The sequence below is a fragment of the Rhinoraja longicauda genome, chromosome 4, assembly GCF_053455715.1.
Source record: "Rhinoraja longicauda isolate Sanriku21f chromosome 4, sRhiLon1.1, whole genome shotgun sequence".
NCBI classification, from domain to species: domain Eukaryota; kingdom Metazoa; phylum Chordata; class Chondrichthyes; order Rajiformes; family Arhynchobatidae; genus Rhinoraja; species Rhinoraja longicauda.
Window position 1 is genome coordinate 47,437,010 of NC_135956.1, and position 23,364 is coordinate 47,460,373.

At 41.2% G+C, this 23,364-nt stretch overlaps 1 protein-coding gene and 1 long non-coding RNA gene across 3 annotated transcripts in view; one reads left to right on the forward strand and one right to left on the reverse strand.

Annotated features, from left to right (window-relative positions):
- Nucleotides 1-19,139, reverse strand: part of LOC144592743 (uncharacterized) — a 49,055-nt gene extending 29,916 nt beyond the window's left edge. The window contains exon 1 of the long non-coding RNA XR_013547174.1: nt 17,404-19,139. This is a non-coding gene — a long non-coding RNA (uncharacterized LOC144592743). The remainder of the gene's footprint in view (nt 1-17,403) is intronic.
- tshz1 (teashirt zinc finger homeobox 1) overlaps nt 16,834-23,364 on the forward strand; it is a 208,906-nt gene continuing 202,375 nt past the window's right edge. For both annotated transcript variants that reach the window (XM_078397683.1, XM_078397684.1), the window contains exon 1: nt 16,834-19,450. In XM_078397683.1, coding sequence (XP_078253809.1) covers nt 19,411-19,450 — 40 coding nt within the window. In that variant the 5' untranslated portion in view covers nt 16,834-19,410. The remainder of the gene's footprint in view (nt 19,451-23,364) is intronic.

Below are 23,364 nucleotides of genomic sequence, written 5' to 3' on the forward strand. Positions count from 1 at the left end.
AAGAGGATTAATGATTACAGCAAGTTTTTTGAAAAATATCATGCAGTTAATTACTAGGAAATTCTATATCCAGCATAAAAGTTTTAATTTCCCAAGCATTCTTAAATTCAGCTCTCTTGATACATGTGCTGATTTATTTCACATTTTATACTGAGAGTGAAAAGCTCTCTGAGAATCTTTTGGTTTACGAAATTCCTCCTTTCTGTCTCTGAGGATAAAGGATGAGATTGCCAGTCTATTGTATCATAGTTACCTGACATTTTGTCATGTAATGTAGATGATGAAATCAAACAACAAATCAGTAGGAACACAGCTGTATTCATTTTAATCCCATCCTCACACAAATTGCTATCTTGGTACAATAGCAAAAACAACAGCTTGCATTGATGTAGCATTTTTTACATCATAAAACATCCCAGGGTGCTTCGTGAGGGTAATTATCAACACAAATTCTCTCAAGTGAAAGGTGAGGAGATAGATATATGGACAGGAAAGTAAACACTCGATCACAGAGGGTCTTCAGTGAGGAAAAAGGAAGCAAGAAAGAAAATAAGTTAGGGGGGAAATAATTGAACTTAGGTGTTTGGCAGTTGAAGTCACCCAATCATGTTCCCATGTATTGGTTATAAACCAATGGTTGTATCTTTGGAATTCTCATTATCCAAAGAAGCTAAGTGTGTTGACAATGGTGACCATCATAGATGCCACTCATTAGTCATCAATGGATGGTCTGCTCATTCATTTAGAGTCAAGTTTCTTCAATCCAGTTTGCAGAGGTCAACTAACCTTGAACTTATCAGCAAAACGCAGAATTTGCAGTCAGAGGTAAACTGTCAGCACTTCCCACAGACTTAACAAAAACAAATTATCTGCAAACATCCAGCCATCGCTGGAGAGAGAACTGGGCAGCGGCAGAGTTGCTGCCTTGCAGCGCCAGAGACCCGGGTTCGATCATGACCATGGGTGTTGTCTGCATGGACCATGGGTGCCTGCATGACCATGGGTCATGTGCCTGCATGACCATGGGCCTGCATGATCATGGATTCATGTTGCCTGCATGACCATGGGTGTTGTCTGCATGGACCATGGGTTCGATCATGACCGTGGGTGTTGCCTGCATGGACCATGGGTGCCTGCATGACCATGGGTGTTGCCTGCATGGACCATGGGTGCCTGCATGACCATGGGTCATGTGCCTGCATGATCATGGACCATGGGTGCCTGCATGACCATGGGTGTTGTCTGCATGGACTTTGTTTGTTCTCCCTGTAACTGCATGGGTTTTCTCCGAGTGCTCTGGTTTCTTCCCACTTCCAAAGATGTGCAGGTTTGTAGGTTAATTGCCTTCTGTAAATTGTTCCTAGTGTATAGGATAGAACTAGTGTATGGGTGATCACTGGTCGACGTGAACTCAGTGAGGCATAGGGCTTGTTTCCACACTGTATCTCAGAACTAAACTAAACTTTGATTTTTGACAAATGCTGTCCTCAGTGTCAACAGGATTCCTGGTGCTCAACATCCAATAAGTTATCAGAGTGGCTAAACAGCCAATCACATTAAAGAATGTTCACAGACTCCAAACTAGGGAATATTATTCATCAATTTTTAAAATGTTTTTCAATGCTAAATACATTTTGGACATTATATATTATATTATATTACATTATATTATCAGGACTGTCATATGAGGAAAGATTGGAAAGACTAGGTTTGTATTTACTGGAGTTTAGAAGGATGAGAGGGGATCTTATAGAGACGTATAAAATTATAAAAGGACTGGACAAGCTAGATGCAGGAAAAATGTTCCCAATGTTGGGGGAGCCCAGAATCAGGGGGTCACAGTCTAATAATAAAGGGGAGGCCATTTAAAACTCTGGTGAGAGGGAACTTTTTCCCCCATAGGGTTGTGAATTTGTGGAATTCTCTGCCACAGAGGCCAGTGGAGGCCAAATCACTGGATGAATTTAAAAGAGAGTTAGATAGAGCTCTGGGGGGTAGTGGGATCAAAGGATATGGGGAGAAGGCAGGCACGGGTTACTGATTGTGGATGATCAGCCATGATCACAATGAATGGCGGTGTTGGCTCGAAGGGCCGAATGGCCTCCTCCTGCACCTATTTTCTATGTTTCTATGTTTCTATTAGTGACTGAAGTCGTACCTGAAATGCCAAATGTTTTGTTGAAAATCCTTATGTTTTGCAATATACGATGGATTAGTCCTTGGGATCAGAGACCAATAAAAACTTACACTTAGTTGCATTAGGGCTAAGTAATTTTTTTCTTTTGGACTGATTCATTAAAAGTTTTGTTAGCCTGGAGCTTTGTTTATTTCAGCCCAGTTAAGGGAGGGAAGGCTGCAACAGTACGGTGAAGGCACACTGCATCACCAGCAGCAACTTTTGAATTTTCAGCAGAAAGCCTCACTCATGCAATGCCAAAGTTGCTGCTGGCTGCACTAATCGCTTTGTCCTATCATCTCTGGAATATCCATGTCCACGTTGCAGTGAGATTTTGGGAGTCCAGGTATGGAACTCACTAAAACTCAGTGAGCTGGTATAAAGTTCAAATGAGTCCAGGCTGAGGTCCATAGGAAACCTCAAAGTAAAGTTGGTGGGATCTTGTTAGGCAATGGTAGTAAGGGAGATGCAATTAAGATCCATGCATTACTATAAAGAAGGTTAATTTCCAGGAAAGCATAACTAATTAAAAATGTTTATATGCATTTTAGCACACTAGAGCACTACCTTAACATGTTTCACAGTTGCAAAATATAGGTAAGCAAACATTACAGGGTCTTTCAGTTATAACAGTTTTCAGAAGTATGGATTATGAAAGTTGGAAGGAAGTAAACTGATCAATATGTTACAAGCAGTGTATGAAAATAACTGCAGATGCTGGTACAAATTGAAGGCATCACAAAATGCTGGAGTAACTCAGCAGGTCAAGCAGCATCGAGGAGAGAGGGAATGGGTGATGTTTTGGGTCAAGACCGATCAGTCTGAAGAAGGGTCTCGACCCGAAACATCATCCATTCCCTCTCTCCTAGATGCTGCCTGACCTGCTGAGTTACTCCAGCATTTTGTTATACCTTCAATATGTTACAAGCACATTTTTTAAATAAGTCTTACAAAGCAATTTCTCTCATAAGATGATTTTTGGTCAGGTTAATGTTTGAATGAAACCTTCAATAATTGCACTGCACCCTTGGAACTATGAACTGGAATATAAATGGGCCTTAGTTCCTTGAAATTATGAGCAGGAGAGCTTCCCCAGCTTCCTAACCAATATCATTAAGGAAACGTTTGCATCTTATAATTTAATAGTACCCTTAAAGTAGCTAAATGTTCCCGAGGCATTTCAGAGAAATTTTATCAAATAAAAGCTGATGATGAGGGCACAGGAGATGGCAGATGCTGGAATCTTGAGACAAAATCAAATGCTGGAGGAACTCATCGGGTCAGGAAGCATCTGTGGAGGAAATGGACAGATGATGTTTTGGGTTGGGACCATTCCTCCTTCTTAAAGCTTGGTCAATAGAAGATGATTTAAGAAGTGCCTTAGAGGAAGGGAGAGGGGGTGGGGGAAAGAGAGGTCTGCAGTAAGAATTGCAACGTTTTAGGGCCCAAGCTGCTGAAGGCTCAGTTGCATCTATGGAGCAAAATAACATTTTTCACTGTATCTCAGTACACATGACAATAATAAACTAAACATGACAATACTAAACTAATGCCAATACAAATAAAAGTCAGGATTGATAAAGAGCCCAGAATTCCTAGAACTTAGGGAACTCAGAGAATTCTTGAAATAGAAGAAATTACAGAGATAGCAAGAGTAGAAAAGCAGACACCTAATATTTAATTACCCAGCCATTATCACATTGCTGGCTAAGAGAGTTTACTGTGCATAGACCATCTGGCATATGTTCCTGTATTACAATGGTGAGTACATGTCAGAAGGACTTTACTGACTGTGAAGTGTTTTGGAAGTCCTGAGGCATGAAAATGTGCCATAAAAATACAAGCTACTGTCTGTCCAGGTTCAAGTTACATGAGGCAAAGTGCAAAGTTTGAACGACATTGGTGCTAGCCATTAAAGTTGTTGGTGACACACCTTAGCATGCGTCACCAGCTCTTGAGCTGCCAATCAAGATAAAGCAGTGAAGCATGGATGGTGAAGATGAGAGAGCCTTACAGCTCTGCCCCCTTGTGTGCTGTGTCCAAACTATCAGCTAGTCACTATCTGCAGTAATGGAGAAGCCCATGACTTGCAACAATTTGAAAGATTAGTGGCCTTGTGCCGAAATGCGGGTAGGGAGAAGGTGTGAATTCAACATGTGATTTATCTTTTTAGAAAGTACAGCTGATACAGCTCTCCAGAAGCCCATAACCACCATTAATGGGGTGTCTGCAAAACTAGGACCTAACCCATAGCACACCACTAAACTCAATGCCCTGTACTGCTTCAACCCTCATGATCTTGGCTTATACCCAGCTTGACAGTAAGCATGGCATAGGTCACAGCAGCAACTTGTATGACAACAGGAGCATTAAGAGAATGAAACACCAATGGAGTGTTAGCAAATAACATTTTACAAACCATTTAAGGAAATATTAGGATAGATGACCAAAAGCTTAACCATAAAGACAGGAGTTCAATTGTACCTTTGGAGAGAAGAAGAGGCAGGGTGGTCAGAGGACCGAACTAGAACGTTTAGGATCAAGGCAGCTAAAGACAATGTCAGGAATGACGGAGCCTTTAAAGTCAAGCAAGGACAAGAGGCAAGTGTTCTGAGGGGATTGTACTACCAAGAGCCAGCCCAGACCCAAAGGGCTGAATGGTATCTTCCTGTACTGCAAATATGTTATGAGTCCAAAATCTATTTGTCTTGGAATGTGAGAGCAGCTTACAGAGTTCAGGGACGGCTGAGATTTCAAGGAGGGATTGGAAAACAATAGTGTGAATTATAAAATTGTGGCAATTCTGATTGGTAGCCATTGTAGGTCACTATTGTAGCCAGCAGAGGGAGAAAGTAATGGAAGAATTGAATATTGTGGTCCTACTGCAACAGCCATGGTACCAAAATTACTTGGTAAATAAACACAAAGAGCATTTTAAAGAAAGGGAAAATTAATTGGACAATAACTGAAGTGATAATCAGCCCTGAATTAGTTAACCATTATTTCATTGTGCTTCTTACTATTCTCTCTGAGTGTATTCTATTCTGTTCAGTTGTAATTTCTCATCATCAATATTCTGCTGTGAAGTGAACATTCAAAGCAAATAACATGTCGTCATTGACACATAACAGCATGCACATGCTGAAATCTTGTTAAAAAAAAAAAAAACTGCTGGAAGAACTCTGAAGAACTCAACAGGTCAGGCAGCATCTGTGAAGGGAAGTGCACAGATGGTGTTTTGGATCGGGACCCTTCTTCAGACTGATGGAGTAGAGGGGAAATAGCTGGTAGAAAGAGGAGAGCGGAAGGGGTGGAGCAAGAGCTGGCAAGTGACAGAAGGAAGACAGATACAAAATACTGGAGTAACTCAGCGGGTTGGGCTGTATCTTTGGAGAAAATGGATAGATGACGTTTCGGGTCATGACCCTTCTTCAGATGGATCCAGGTTGAGGAGGGTTTAATTGGTAGGGAGAGGGCAGGGTGGAGATAGTTGCAATGGCTGAAGGTGATATGTGAAATAAGGCAATGGGCTCAGATGGTGGAATCTGATAAGAAAGAAAGGAGGAGTGAAATGTAGAACCAGGGGAATAGATGAGGACACTGTGGGGGGGGGGGGGGGGGTGGGGCAGCGAAATATGAGACCCTGAGAGAGGATAGGCATTGGTGATGAGTAGAAAGGGAAGATGGGGGAGGGGAAAAGAACTGGGTGGTTGTGGGAGTGGAAAGATGTGCTTGAGAGGACCTGGGTAGATCAGGAGAGAGAAGGGGGAGGTTTTCCCACAATGCTATGCACAATGGTAAGACCAGACCTAGATAATTGCTTAGAAGCCTCCTTAATTAAGGAAGGGTTTGATTACATTTGGATGCGGTGTTAGGACAGCACAGAATTTTATTGGGTGGAATGGATTGCCTTACAAGGAAAGAATGAGCAGTTTGGTCCTGTACTCTCGGGAGTTTAGGAAAATGAGAGTTGACTCTTTGATATGGTGGATGCTGTGGGATGTTTCCCATGTTGAGGAATCTATAAATTGTAGACACAGGATTCAGGAACAACTTCTTCCCCCTTATTATTTGACTACTGAACGATCTTCCCACCTGTTAGGTTGTAGTCCCAATCTTCCAGCCTACCTCATTGTAGACCTTGTACTTTTTTCCCTGCACTTTCTCTGTAAAAAAAATCTTCACCCAGAGTTGTGAATCTGTCTTTTTATTTCCTGCACTTTCTCTGAGGAAAAATGTCTTCACCCAGACAGTTTTGAATCTGTGGAATTCTTGCCACAGAAGGCAGTGGAGGCCAATTCACTGGATGTTTTCAAGAGAGAGTTAGATTGAGCTCTTTGGGCTAAAGGAATCAGGGGATATCGGGGAAAAAGCAGGAATGGGGTACAGATTTTTTAGATGATTAGCCGTTGGCTCGAAGGGCCGAATGGTCTAATCCTGCACCTATTTTTCCCCTATGTTTCTATGTAATTGTAATGTTACAATGCTGCAATACTGTATGTTCTTTCCATGTAAATCTTATCTTACATGATTATAATCAAACCATAAATAGATATGGCAGGTAGAGCCAAAAGAGTAGAGAAGCAGAGTGTAGAATAGCGGCCTCTGTTGCAGTTCCTCCATTTTCCTTTCTTGTGGTCTCACCGCAATCCCATCCAAACTTAAATGAGATAAACACGGAACTGCAGATGCTGGGAATTTGAGCAAAAAACAGTAAGTGTGAAGTAATTCAGCAGGTCAGGCAGCATCACTGGAGCACATGGACAGGACTTATCTTCAGACTGATTGTAGTGGGTGGGGTTGGGGGGAGAAAGCTGGAAAGAGCTGGGGTGGGACAAAGCCAAGTAAGTGATAGGTGGATACAGTTGATGGGGGATGATTGGCAAATGGGTGGACAAAAGCCAGAGATTAAAAGGAGACAAAAGGCTGAGAGATAAACATCTTACAACTCATATCCTTTGTATAAACCCTGGCCCCTCACTACTGTTAACGCTGTGTATGTAGGCTCCTCCCTATATTTCCATACCTCCCCACAGTTTCTAAAATCTAGCTCACTGAAGACCTCAATGATAGCATCCTTTTAGTTAAATACCTCCAAAAAAAACACGCGTAGGACTTTTTTGGTATTTAAAAAAATGCCAATTAAAGACCTCAGACGTGTAACATTAACAATTTCTCTTTCTGCAGATGTTTTCCGAACTGCTAAGTGTTTTCAGCAATTTATTATTTTATACTCAGATTTCCAATATTTTTTTGCATTTGATTAAATAGTCTTTTTTTAAATGTTTTTTCATGACGTCCATTTCTACAAGAGTATTTCCTGTTAAGTGTATAATTCTAGTATAATTTTAATTCCAGTATATCAGTATATCGTTTAAAAATCACTTGTACATTTAAATAACAGATTAATGGCCTTGTTTTCACCTTTTCAAATACCAATCTGATAATTGTTTGTCTAAATAGGTCCATTTAACACCTCATTATTCATGAACCAGTAGGTTTTTGAATGGAACTGTATAACATAAGGACTGTGGGTTGCGTTTGGACGAACCAATTATTCATCCAGCCCACAGTGTAATTTTAAATTTGGAACAGACAAGCCATAACCAGCACCCTTCACGAACAAAAAATCCATTAAAATTTTAACCCTTCAGATTATGAGATTCTTGAGTATTATATGCTTCTCTTAGCACTGCACTTCAAATCTATCAAGATCACGCCTTTGTGAAATCTTAACTCACTTTTCACCATGCACTGTCTAAAGAAGTAGCATTAAATCAAAACTGTTTTTAATTCTGAATCAGTATATAAAGACAAGTATACCTTTTTATAACTTTAAATTCACATAAATGATTCAATAATAGCAATCACATTAACTATGCAAATAGATAATAGTAAGAAAACAAACTGCATAGTTATATATAGTTAATAGTAATAATTGCAAAGGGAAATTGCAATAACATTTTAACAGAAGATTGTGTCCAAGCAGAAGGTGTCACAAAATACTGGAGTAACTCAGCGGGTCAGGCAGCATCTCAGGAGAGAAGGAATGTGTGACGTTTCGGGTCTGAAGAAGCATCTCGACCTGAAACGTCACGCATTCCTTCTCTCCAGAGATGCTGCCTGACCCGCTGAGTTACTCCAACATTTTGTGATACCATCGATTTGCATCAGCATCAGCAGTTATTTTCCTACACATTGTGTCCGAGCAAGTGCAAACTAATCACTAAACATTCTGTGATTTATTTTTTCTACGTAACTATCCTCGATACTTTTGACATCTATCCATAATATTCCCTCCCAATTTTCAAATATTGTCTCGTATTGCTTTGATTAAGGGCCTCAAAGTGCTTTGCTTTGTTAAAGATGACATGCAAGTACAATTTCCTTCTTGTATTGTCGGAAAAAAAGACCTCTCCTGCCTTAATTAGCCCAGACATTACAAACAGAATAAATGCCCTGTATTATACAAATTCCAATAAGTTGCACAATACACCGTCAGTCAATTAAGCCGATCTTAAACTGTCTTTGTTATGGATGCACAAGGCAACAACACTAGTCAAGTGGAATAGAGATGATTGAGTTACATTCTTTTCAATCAAGTTTGGAGCCCACACCATAGAAGTGATTGGATCAATATCACGTGTGTCATTGGACAGGTAGTTATCCTCTACTCACTGCATTTTCTGGAGAAATTACCTTTCTTTTACTCGTGGATACTGCTGTAGACTATTTGTTCTATTCTTTAATTAGACTAATTAAACTGTATATTAACTAAATTGATCTGCAAAAAATTGCAGAGTTGCAGATGTAGCCCGGCCCATCACCAAACCAGCCTCCCTCCGTTGACTCCGTCTACGCTTCATCTATCTCAGGAAAGCAGCCAACATAGTCAAGGACCACCAATATCCCTGTTATCTCAAGTCAAGTCAAGTTTATTTGTCACATACACATACACGATGTGCAGTGAAATGAAAGTGGCAATGCCTGCGGATTGTGCACAAAAATTGTGCCCCTCTCCTGTTGGGCAGAAGATACAAAAGCTTGAAAGCACACACCACCAAATTCAGGAACAGCTTCTTCCCTGCTGTTATGTGACTACTGAACGGAACTCTCATAAACAATAGGTGTAACCCCAATCTCCATACCTATTTACCCCATTGTGGCCCATGCATTTATTTTTGTAGCTGTAATACTATATTTTGCACTCCATTTATATTTCATAGCACTACCTATTTATACCTGTGTATGGCTTGATTGTACTAATATGTGGTACGATTTGATTAGGTAGCAAAACCATTTTTTCTACTGTATCTCAGTGCCTTCAACAATAAACTAATATCAATTTACTTATTGTAGAATGGTTTACTTCGTCATATGTTTCACCTCTTCTCTGATTCATTGGCTGACACACATTGGCTGGTTAACCCACCCCTACTCCCTAATAACACATACTGTCCAAAGGGCATTCATGCAACCCACTCAATGTTACACTAATATTGAAAGCAAAAAATGGGAGGGGGGGGGGGGGGGGGAGCACTCGGAAGGTCAGACGTATCCTTGAAGATAAAAACAGGATTCACATTTCAGGTTGACAAAAGGTCAGGTGAAATCACTTGCAACTTTGTCCAGAACACATACAGCTGGTGTAACTTAGCAGGTCACTCAGTATTTCTGGAGGACATCTCTGGAATGCCATGTGCTCCAGAGATGCTGCCTGACCAACTGAGCTAAGCCAGCGCTTTGTGTTCTGCACAAGATTCCATCTGCCGTTACTTGTGTCTGCAACTTTAGTGCATTGCATTCGGTTCTCACAATGTGTTTCCCTCAACATTAGAGAACCTGAATGCAGACTGTGTAACTAATTTGCAGATCACTTCCATCCTGTCTGTAAGAGTGACCAAGTGCTTTGAGTTGTTTGTCATTTTAATTGTCCATCTCGCTCAAACTTAGACCTCTCTGTCAATGGCTTACGCTGCTCCAACATAGCCTGATGCAAGCTCAAAGAACAACATCCGTTCTTCCGACAAGTCAACAACCTGAAACATTGATCTGATGTGGAATTCATTGCCACAGACTGCTGTGGAGGGCAAGTCAATGAATATGTTTAAGGTGGAAAGTGCCAAATTCTTGATTGGTAAGGATGTCAGGGGTTGTAGGGAGAAGGCAGGAGAATGGTGTTCAGAGCGAAAGATAGATCAACCATGATTGAATGGCAAAGTAGAGTTGATGGGCCGAATGGCCTAATTCTGCTTCTAGAACTTATGAACTAACCTGAAATGTCAACTGTCCATTTCCTTTCACAGATGCTGACTCATTTATTGAATTCCACTAGCAGTTTGATATTTTGTTCAAGATTCTGGCATCTGCAGTCTGGTGTCTCCTTAAGCATTAAATCTGTTTCTTTATTCACATATGCCAACTAAACAGCTAAATACTTTCAACAATATTTGATTTCATTTCAGATTTCCAACATCTGGAAATTAAAAATTTTTAATCTTAAAAATTGCATCTTAAAATGTGCTTTCCTACACCAATTTTATTTGGTGACCAGCAACAAAGAGGTATACTAGAGTTGCGTGGCTCAGTCCATCTTACAACTTCCTATAAGGTTTCTACCTATCTTAACACCATTAAAATCAAGAACCCAACACAAGGTTATTGCAGATGATTGCCAACCATTATCCAGTCAGTGACAGTGCCATTTTCCAAATCTACCTTATTAATAGAAATATTGCATGTCCCACAACACAATGAGATGCTATCTGACCCAATCTGTCTGTGTCAGTTGTTTGACAGAGGTCGCTGATGAATCCCACTCACCTGCTCTTCACCTGCGGCCCTCTAAATATTTCCTTTCAACCTGGAATTGGCAAAATCTTTGCAAGTTCCTATCGAATCTGCTTCCATTCCCCTTTCAGTCAGCACAACCTAGATCACGTCTTGCTAGATTTTTAAAAAAATAGCACTTGTAAATGTGTAAAATCCCCAACCGTTGTTTTGTTTTAACATTTTATAATAAGAACAATTCTGAAATAACCCAGCAATGTATTATGATACATTATATTTATTTGTACATTTGGAAATTGGCACAGCAAAGAAAGAAATATTATATAGCTTATAATGGACAGGAGAGAGGAATTATAAGGCTGTGATTTCACATGGAGTCATTTGTGAAAAGGGCAAACCTCATACAGTTTATGTGTGTCATCTGAATCCCTGCATTGTATTGCAGTCCCTGAAAAATCACTCTTGTCTGTTTTCTGTTATTTACAATGTTTTTATTCTTCTTTATCTCTATTTTTTTCTCTATCTTACTTTTTGCAGAAATGGTCCTCAGCATCAGAATTGTAGGATTTAGCTTGTGATTTTTTTAAATCTCTTGGTGTGCTGCAGTTCTCATCTGGATCTCAAGCCTTGCTCTTCTTGTTAATAAAAGATCATGGAAAAGGATTGACCTCTTGCCACTGTTTCCGAGGCACCATATTTTAGTCTCCTTGTAACAGACTACTGAAGGTGGTCTGAAAATATTGCCAGTTTACAGAGTACAGATTACAGAGTACAAATATTGCCAGTTTACAGAGTAATAAGGTGCAATTGTTTGGAAAACATCCATCCCTGTTCCTCACAGTGCTATATATACAACTCGCCAACAATTTTGAGAATTATCATGTTGCAGAGGAATTCAAATATTCATTACACTAGAAATATGTCCTTTAGACTTGAGGATTTTAGCAGCGACCCAATTGATTAAAATATTTGAGTACCATTAGAGCACAAATTGTCAATTATTTGGTAATATTACCCCATAAATTGTAAGTCTTGATGATGAAGGCCTTTTTAAAAAAAAGGAACTGAAATGTATGCAGAGGGAGATAGTTTATTATAAAGTGATAATTGAAATCTTGTTTTCTTTGAACATTTAAAAATATAGCTGAACACTGGTTAATGCGCTGGTTGGTTGTGTTACAAGTGAATCCTCTAAGAACAAAGAGTAGTGCTATAATAAAATCATCTCCAGGCACACTCCGATACAAAGTGAATTGTTTCTATTAACTATGCAGGGCTCATATCAATAAGCCAAAGGTATTCATATTGAAGCTTCCAAATAATAAGTTATTTTAACAATGCAACAAAACCAATATTATTATTTTTTTTTTTTACCTTTGGCTTGTTGAAAGGCTGGAGCGATTGGGCTTGTATACACTGGAATTTAGAAGGATGAGGGGGGATCTTATTGAAACATATAAGATAATTAGGGGATTGGACACATTAGAGGCAGATAACATGTTCCCAATGTTGGGGGAGTCCAGAACAAGGGGCCACAGTTTGAGAATAAGGGGTAGGCCATTTAGAACGGAGATGAGGAAGAACTTTTTCAGTCAGAGGGTGGTGAAGGTGTGGAATTATCTGCCTCAGAAGGCAGTGGAGGCCAGTTCGTTGGATGCTTTCAAGAGAGAGCTGGATAGAGCTCTTAAGGATAGCGGAGTGAGGGGGTATGGGGAGAAGGCAGGAACGGGGTACTGATTGATAGTGATCAGCCATGATCGCATTGAATGGCGGTGCTGGCTCGAAGGGCTGAATGGCCTACTCCTGCACCTATTGTCTATTGTCTATTGTCTATTGGTCAATTTAAATCACCAGGTAAAGAAAAAAGGAGGATGTTTTTTTGAATAAAAAAAAAACATTTTTTTCACAGATTTATTAAGGAGATAGTGGAATCCATTGCGTCTTAGGAAAGGGAAATGGGTAAGCATTTTGGGAATTAAAACATGTCCATGAAGTTTAAAATAGAGATAAGAGGACTAACAATGGCACCTTTTGTATGGTGACATTTTAGGAGTCAAAGTAAAAGTAAATTTGGTGGCGATTTGCATTGGTTACCATAACCCGGGGATCAGGTGCATTACATTCAGTTGGGCACTTGATTAAGCTTCTCTCCACGAGTCGCTACAACTTCTTGAAACAATTCAGTCACCCTGTATTTCGGCGAGTTGATAAAGGGGGACGATATGCCCGAAGACACCCAGGAAAGTGCATCCGGTTTTGATTATAGTGAATCCAATTGAGCAAATTATTCAAGCCAGGCACTGGATGCCAGTGGTTTTTAAATATCTGTTGGATAGCAGCTAGTTATTTCATAGAAGCAAGTACGATTGGTTTGTGAATCTAGTATTCACTGGTTTTGATACCGGTGCTGATTACTTTAACGCGCTGAGGCCAAGGGAAACTCTTGTGCCAATGCGTTTAAGAACTAAGTTTCTTGAGTTATGTTGACCAAACTCACCTCTTCGCATCTCCCAGAACCAAATGAATCCTTGCGTGAGTGCAGTTGAAGGATAATTATTTGATCTTCGTGCGTTGTGTGGTGCGGAATAATGGAATGAATGTTAAGTAGGATAGTGGCCGTTCACTGGAACCATTCTAATTTCGCTGTGTGGCAGGTAACCCCTTAAGCACCGCGGTGGAAGGTCTCGCCCGAAATTAGATAAAACTCTCTTATTCGTATGTTGATTCTGAAAATGTGGAGGACAAATACCCCCTTCTGTGCCTTATCTGGTCTGAGTTTGGATCAGAAGTTGGCGGAAATTCGTTTCGGAGGACATTCGAATGTACATGAACTATAAAAGAAATCCTCGATATCCAAGATCAAGTTGTTACATTGTCTTACGATTACAAACCCACTGTGCCGTGAAAAAGAACATATTTTATTGAACGGGTTTAATGTCTGATACGATGGGTTTTAACCCACGTAGTTAAACTTCAAAAAAAAAGTTTAATTCTTAAGCTAAAATACATTTATATTATGATGAAGGAGTTAAGTCGCGCGGGTTCTTTGAGGGTACTGGAAATACATTCCCAAATCAAAATATTAAAATACGAACAAGATTGAAAGCTTTGGGAATGATTCCTTCTAAGAATCATGAATTTTCTCCAATAACAGGTTTGGATACAATTTAAAATGTGTCAGGTGTGATTTTAAACACCAACAATACATCATTTTGGATAGCAGGTGCAAAGATCCAACTAGTTCATTTGAAACAGATTGAATTATTAAAGGGACCCCCCTACCCCCAAAAATATAACACCAACTTTAAAGGTTCCAGTCTCGATTTGGATCGGTTGTGTCTGTGAGATGTCGACTTTTTACCTCTCTACTTGAGTCGAAATTGAATTCAAAAATAAGCATATTTATTAATGTCTTTAATGACAAGAATAACATTAGTTTCATGTTTGGTTAAGGTGGGAGAGATCCAGTGATGGTTCTGCTTGTATTTAAATGTAAAGTGGGATCCACCCCACCAGTTTTGAGAGATCGTTTAAAAAAAGAATTCCTTTCTCTTATGCTTCACCTAGTAAGATAGATGTTCGGCGCTCTCTCAGATTCAAACGTCTACTCCTTTTGCTCAGAGACTGGTACTCTCTCTACTTGTCGGAGTTTGTAGAGAATACACATGTGTTGGGTTTGATATCCTCCCATTACTCCTGTTAGCCGCTCGCTCCTGACATAATCAAGGTATCAAGGGCAGTCACCTTCACTTTGACATAGGGGCAGAGGGAGACTGCCTTTTTAATATTCAAAACTACCCCAATTCTTGCTCCAAAGTCGCCTCCATTTATATATACCTTCCCCATTTTTTTGATACATTACTTCATTGCCTAAAGTAAAAGGATATTTCATATTTTTGTTTTTTAAGTCGAGATTTTCTTGCAGAATTCGCCGGGAAGCAGTCGTTCTGATTATGCTTAACATTGGGCGAGAGGAAATTATCCTGAAATTGACATGGGCAAATCGGTGGTGGGTGAGGTGGACATGATAACTTTGAACTGTACTCATAATATGTACAACTTGTTTTTTTTTGCCGTCACCCCAACCGCCCTGCAAGCCAGTGTTACCTGCGTGTGTCATCTGCAACAGCACTGACTAAAGATCACCTACTCCACCGCCAGTAAGCGTATCCTGCTGTTTGAGTTACATCCTCCTATCGGGTTACAGCAGGCACAAACACTACAGATGTTCTGACAAGAGAATCTTCCACTTCAGGTTGCGAATCAACAAAAGCGCAACCGGTTTGCAAAAGCCATGATCGCGGCAATGCGAGGTTAATCATGAGAACACCTTACTTAAAAAAATATATAAATGTAATGTGATGTGCCTGAATGTAGAATCCTGGACGCCATATTCTTATAGAAATAAAAATGTACAATTCATATCAAATGATCATTAGAAATTCCTCCCACGAATGAAGCCTTCAAATGATTTCCTTTAAGTGGACGTTTGTAATGTCTTAATATACAATATTCACGATCCTAAGCACACTGAATTTACGACTGAATTAAATGTGCAGAAACCTGTTCAATAAGTTTATCTAAAATCACAAGGAGCTAGATGTATCGGAGAGGGGACTCCTGGATAAATGCAAAGGCGATTTTGGTGGGTTATTAAAAAATCGAAATCCTATATTAGAATATTTTAACATGGCCTTTCCTTTAAAAATCCATTCACGCGCGTTGTTCATTTTTAATCTCCTTATTAATTGTTCGGGGTAACGAGTGAGATATTAAACCTCTCTCGCAGGTAATGAAAATAACTCCATTGATCTGACCAGCAGGTATCTGAATATTTTCTTTTAAGAATAGGCAAAGATTACAGACAGCCCAAGTCGCACTTATGAGTTTGAACGGCAGGTAGTTGTTTACATCACAAGGGCCCTCTGGTCGCTGATTGTGGAATATCTAAAGTAGCATTTTACCGGGGCAAGATTCAGTCTGTAGCCAAACTATTTGCTGAATGCCAAACGCTGATGCTGTAAATTCGCGATAAAGAACGCGATAAATTCTATTGTATTCTGGAAGGATTTAGATGAAAACAATAATTCATCTGGATGTGTGCGCGTCCTTTGGTTATTAAAGATGGCCTGAATTGTATAAATGTCCACATGTATTGTTTACTAGCCGTAACTAACTTCACTATTAAAAATGTTAAATCCCGGGTGCTCCAAACATTCTATTTTCAGTTCGCTCACCTACCGTGGGACAATCGTGAATCCGGCTTATGAAACGTGTGGAAAGTGACCCCTGTGTCGTTAAGGGCACTGTTCGATGTTTGAACATCAAATTCTACTTTACAACATAGTGCACATTATCTAAATTGGACTGAGAGTGGAACCGTAAAATAGCGGGACAGGTCTCCAACCATGCTCTCGACACTCACTCACTAACACTCTTGAAGAAAAGTACCGGGAACTGGTGCTTTGATGTAGTTGTGACTCAATATATTGCACAAACAAAAATGAAACATTGGGAGGGAGAAGTGAGGCAGAGTCTGAAGGGATTGGAAGTGTAGTGTCATCCAAACCATGGGCAGTTTTACTCTGAGATATACCGCAGTGATCAAAGGTAAGATGTGGCATGACCGTAGTGCCACAAATGTAATGAAATCGGGGAAAATCCCAAGGTTTTCTTTATAAAAACGGGCATTCTGTTTAGAAAAATTACGTAGGAGTGTGACTAATTCCCCTCATGATTTGTTATCTTTACAATGCAATATCCAAACCCTGAAAGGCGCATCGCCCGCGTGGGATAAGTACAAAAGAGTTTTAAAAAAAGGGCAAATCTATTGCTTATTGCGACTAACTTATATGTTGCAATAAAACCTCCGCAATCTTGGGAGTTATTAGGAGAAATTTTTTTCTGCCTGGAGTTCTGTGACACTGTGTCATTCTCTCTCTCTCTCTCTCTCTCTCTTTCTCAATGCACTGCCCCCTGTTAGTCCGTCCGTCAGTCAATGTGAGTATATCTGTGTCAGTCTCCAGCCCACACGTAACCGCGCTTGGAATTGACGCACAGGCACTCAAAAGGCAGACAGACAGACAGACTGACAGATAGATAGATGGACGGGTCTTGACGGACGGATGAGTGCACAGATGCCAGGGCGGAACCTGGAGTTGTTCTACACGTATCACCTCCACACGCACTTTCTAACATTCAAGTGCAAGTGGGTCGGACATTTATTTTTTTCTCTCTAATCTCTCCCCCACCCCCTTTTTCTTTCTTAAAAAAAACCCAAAACAAATTCAGGAGGATTTGTGACTCAGAGCCTGCGATCGCTATGTTGTAGAAATACGCCAGCCAAATCGTCCGATCGACCGTTCCAAGCGGAAGTTTTACTTTAAAATTGCTGCCGCGACCGAGCTAAAGATTCTGGAGAGGAATGATGCACTCACCGATTGCGGAGCAGTAATTCTGCGTGTGTGGGGTTCGGTCGGGCGGACAGGTTGGACGCGAGCCGCTTCTCTCGAGTTCGGACTGAACGTTTTCCATTGCCCCGGTTTTTTTTGTTTTTTTTGTTTTTTGCTCATGGTGCCTCCGACAGACGAAGGGTCCGATTCCGGGAGACGGTGTGTGGGAGAGCCGGCGACTCGACAACGGTGAGCAGCAATCGCTGGAAGCCAGCCCAGCCCAGCCCAGCCCAGGCAGCCCCTGCCTTTAGTAGCGTGGAGTGGAGCGAAGCAGCCAGCGTTAAACACCTCCCACCCCTCCCTTACCAAGCCCCCAAAAAACTGGCCGCAGAGCGACCCGAGAGGGGAGTAAGGACAAGGAATAAAAGTTCAGCAAAGTGCCCCAACAGTTAATGCACGTTACTCGGGGGGGGGTTCTGTTATTATTGCTTGGATTCGACCAGCTGCTTTCTTTTTATCAAAGGATAAGAGGAACTTGTTTTTTCAAGAAAAATATTATTTATAATAGGGGTTTTGCGGCACAAAGAGAGGTGGGGAGGTAGTGGAAATACAATTGTGTGGAGTAATATTACTGAATAAGATCAGTGGAAGGAAGAACGCGGCAGAGAAAGAGAGAGAGGCCCTCCTCTTCCCGTACGAAGCATTCACTTCCTTAAAGGTGTAACGAATCAATCTGGAGCCGAGTTTCAACCAACCAAAAGTAGAAGATTTAAAAAAACATGCGAAATCCATGTTCTCTGCACAACTGTAACCCAAATTAGCGGACATTTTATATTAGAAAAACAGTATTAATTTGAAAGGAGAGGGGGGGGGGGAGAGAGACCTCTCTTCAATTGGAGACCCAATTGACAGTGACTTGGAAAGTTCACGTTACAACATCCCGCCTCTCCAACCACTCCAGAGACCGCCAACAGAAACACCCGCAAGGCCAGCTGAGCTGAAACCTGACGTAGCTTTCTTGTCGACACATAAGTTTGGAATATAGAGACCCTGGAAATCTGGAACCGTCCCAGGGAAATTTTAAGATTTTAAAGAAAGGTTGGGGGAAAATCAAAATCAAATCTTACTGCTTGTCCAAACGGCTGAATCCTCGTCCAAGAATTGCAAACATTCTTTCGCCTGGGGAGGAAACATTGCGAGGGGTTTCAGTAGCACATCTCGCAGACAGGATGCCTCTTTAAATTTGGATCGCAAAAAAACAGACAACAAATGTTGTTGCGCTGTGTTCATGTTTCCTGAGCGAGGGAGGTAATTGAGGACATTGGTGCCTGTGGAGGAAGAGGAGATTATTTATCCCTGGGTATTGCTCGATGGCTCTGTGGATCCGTTGAGACTGTCTTGCACGGTGGATTTCCCCGGAGCCCAACACAAGAGTTTTCTCCCCGCCGCCTCCGCCCCCTTCACACAAAAAAATAATAATAATAATACTGATGGTGCAGAAATAGTTCACAGCTCCCTCACTCAACTAACTGTGTGTGATGTCTTGGCTGCATTGATTGAAGTGCTGAAAGTGGGCAGAGAGGGAGAGAGACAAGAACCTGTGGTGCAAAGTAACTGGAGTGTGTGCTTGACTTATGCGCATGAAGCGGTGGCTGGAATCCTTCTCACTCTCACTGTTATCTCCTGTCACCGAGGAGCCCCGCGGAGCGGCCGAGGCGTTTTTCGATATCAAGACTCTACCCACACCACCAACCTTTAGCAGAGCGAGTGGGGACCGTATTAGAAACTCCCCGCCTCCTCCTCTCTTTCAAGAGCTACAACTTTTCCTCTCCCCCCTTCCCTCCCTGTCCGTCCACCACTCCTCTCTGATACAACCTCCCCAACCCACACACATTACCCCCACCCCAACCCCACCCCCCCCCCCCCCTCCTTCGCATCAACAAAAAATCGCTACTTTTTCGCCTTCTGCCTTTTACTGGTCTGCATGAAAACACCGAAAATTAAAGTCAAAACTCCGGCAAGTCCCAACCGGCATCAGAAGAAACCTAAGCCATGCCGAGAAGAAAGCAACAAGCACCGCGACGCTCGGCAGGTAAGACACACAGAGAGAGAGAGAGAGAGAGTGGACTTTATTTATTTTTGCATTTCATCCAAATCCTTTGCATAATGAAAGATGTGGAGATAGTATTAATGTTTAGGTTTATTTCCCCTCTCTCGCACCCCTTCCTCCACACACACACAGCCGACTATGTTGCATCTTGTACAATGCGGGAGACGGGTGCACTGTTTCTCCGTGTGAATGGCGTAGTTTGTCAGCTGTCTGTCAAATGCTGTGTGTCATGATCGTGCGATGGCCCCTCGCTGCTGGTCCACACCGCTGCATCCCCTGCAGCCCCCCTCACCTGTGTGTGCACCCCACCCCCCACCCACCCCTCCTCCGCACACAGACATGCTCTTCCCCTTCCAATCAGGAGTGCAGCCCTGGGTTTTGTTTAAACTATCGGTGCATTTAAAGTACGGACAGTCGGACTAACACAATTAAATAAAAACATCTTTTTTATCTGGGGAGTGAACGTTTCCAAAAACACACGCTGGTGTTTGAAGGCACCCCGCCGACAAGAAGGGCATGTGCGGTGTAGACCTGTAGGAGAATGTTGTAAGTTTTTTTCCCCCCGTTGTCTGAATCGTGCCTCTTTTGAGGAATCCGTAAAATGAAAGCAAATCAACAAAACAAGTTTTTTTAAACTGAGAGATTTTTTTTTGTGTGGTCAACTGAACATAGAGTTTTTTTTTCTCGCTCTTTCTCTTTCTATCCCGAATAGACGATCCCTATCCTTGATTTGACATATGATTGATCCTCTGTCATCCGGGCAGCCTTTGATCTATTCATTCCTGATAAACATCAATAAATCACTCACCATAGCAACCCACATGTTCCAGACGTCGTGCACACTAGCCAAAACACTCACCATTATTTCACCCCCAACCCCCAAGTTTGGTTTCAACTCTAAGCTTCCCATTTCCCCAAGACCGTACGCATTTTGAGGCCTTAATTCCGTCGCCCACCCCAAGAAATGATTAATCTCCATTCAAATCCAACATCGTTGGCTTGATATTCTTCTTTCCTAAAATTAAAAAATCCCCACCAAAACTACTCTCCATTGTGCAGGTTCTAATTGCACTTTTTATAATTGGGATGAGATTTGCAACTGTGGGAGGGTCAGCTTGGATGACATTGTGGGTCTCGATTTAACTCGTGGGTGATCGGATATCTGCAACTTTGAACAACAAATATTTTTATATAAGCGGTCCTGAACATCTGATTCAAGCGTGATGGTGCATGGTAATTCGTCCTGACAGCTCTTACATAGAAACAAGCCGTCAAGGCGACTTTTTCCAATATTGATTTAATTGTCTCTCTTTTGACAGGCACATACATCATTGGTTTTAATGGCCAATCAAAAGTTGGCAGGCTTTAGTGTTTCCATTCTTTGCTGTACATGACATTTGGCATGCTTAATCAAAATGCAGGTTTGCAATAGCAATGGAGTTGATGACTGAGTCATATGCTGTTTAAACAGACAGAAAATTAGCTGAAAAGATGCTAAAATATCTCTTTTAGTGGCTTTTTAAGCTCATTTTATATTTGAAATATGAATTCATTAGACTGCCTCTTGCTGTGTTCTGCTGCTCCAACTTGCATAAGATGACTTTTTTTCCCAGAGAGCATCCAGAGTGTCTAAAAACAATTACTTGGGCCCTAACGATATGGGCCAACAGTGACAGAGCAGAAGAGTTCAAGCCGAGGGTGCAGGAAAGGGAAATAGTCCCATTGCTTCTGCACGATTGTAAGGATTGGAGGAAATGGTTCTTCATAAACCAGGAGGCCTCAAAATTATCACTTTGATAAAAGGAGGGGGAAATGGATGTTTCTCCTGCTTCATTACAAAGCATCTAATTATCAGTAAACTTGATGGATTTCTGACAGGTTCAATGATTAATGCTGATGAATTTAGTAAGGTGTCAGGTTGGCAGGCGGTTTGATGTGATCAACTTGATATTATACAGTCCCCATAGCCTGTAGTGCAGTATTAACTCAATTTACTGGTGCAGGTGACAAATGGACTTTACTACCTGACTAATCATGTCACGGAGACAATGCGGCTTTAATCACCTCAGTAATTCTGCTGTTAACGGAGCACAGGGCCAGACTAAAACCTTGCAGCTTATTTCCTACTGATCTGAAATCTTACCACAGTTTTTCTTTTAATGTGACAGCAATTTTGTTTTAATAAACATTTTCATTATTATGTAGGATCTACAGCAAGGAAATAGGCTATTTGTCTCTAATAGTCCTTGCTGATGATTACATCCCACATTCGCCGCTGCCCAGTTCTCTTCATTTCCCCCAACATCACCTCCTTTGCCTCTCATCCGTTTATCCCATTTTCCTTTCAACGCATGGTTCCACCACTCCCTGTGAGAATGAGTTCCACATTGACACTGGACAAGGAGGGTTTTTTTCTGAATTCTTTATTGCAATTTATAATTATTATTTGGCTTTTAAATTTGACCCGATGAACAACGATGAAAAGATAAATGTTTCTACGTGTAATTTCACTGCCTGCAAAATGTCTGGCGGCTGTAGTCATCCTGGCCGATCTTGGTGTCAACACTGTGTTCACATAACAGAATGTGCCAGCAATGTGCACCACTGGAATGAAATTGGTTTCGTTGTGGGTATTAATGGCGTGTGTGTGGGGAACAGTTGCTTTAAAATTTCCAGCCCCCTTAAAGCTTTATTAAGGTATGTGCACATGTTGAAGATTAAAATGATGATCAAAATGAACCGCTCAGGCTGGTTGAAGGAGAGAAAAGCGTAGAGGGAAGCAAATTGTTTCCCTTAGTCTGTGTGTCCAGAACAAGGGGGAAGGGGGCTGGACAAAATTGGAGCAAAGCCATTCAAGAGAATGCATTTGTTCACTCAGAGGCCAGGGTCCATTTCCTGACAAACCAAGATATGTTAGTTAGCAGGGAAATGGGTGGAATGACGATGCAGATATGATATGATCTACGGCTGAAAAGTCTTGAGGTGCTCAATGGACAATTCTTCTTCCTCTATCCCTGTTCTGTGAGGAACAAATTGCTGGAACTGTAGAATAAGTCAGTGAATTGACTCCAGGGTGTCAGATTGCAGCAGCCACTGTAAAAGAGGCTTTTATATTTCACCTGAAAATGCCAGCAATGCATTAACATTTAGGTTCTCAGTCGGCAGATGGTTGCTGACTCTCCCCCCCGCCCCAACACACACACACACACACACAAGGAGTCAGGAATTAATCCACCTGCTCATATTTAGAAATGATTTGGAATATTAAGCGCTGCACAGGTGTGAATGCTAAACACACTTTAATATCAACACAGTGTAGAGAAAGAGGCTTGCTGCACAGAAAGAGGTAATTTAGATAATTGTTTCCCTGTTGGCTTAAAAAAGAGCCATTGACACAAAGTCCACTTGCCAGCTCTGTTTGTAACCATCCTGAATAAAGTGCAGTGTACTCATCGAGCAGCTTTATAGATGGCATGCTCTACCTCCGCCAGTCTGCCAGCTTGTAAGTTCAATGCACCTGCAAATCTTTGGGTGAATAGATTTCCTCAATTTACTGCTGAATCTTCAATCTGCCAATTAAAATTTTTGACCCTAATATGTACCTGTTGGTGGTGTGTGTGTGTGTGTATTCCACTAATATCAGTTGACACTCAACTAACGCATGACCAGCTTAAGTACAACATTTATGTTTCTTCAATTATAAATATTGAAATTTTGTTTAATAGCAAATGTCAGTTTTATCCTTACGTGTACTCCAGTGTAAAAATCTGAAGGCCGCATTCTATAACCCATGCCTCTAATACTTTCCCTCAACTGATCTCCGCTGAAACAGATGATCTGGTCCTAATCATTTTACTGTTAGTGGGAGTTTGCTGTGCGCAAATTGGCTCCTGTGT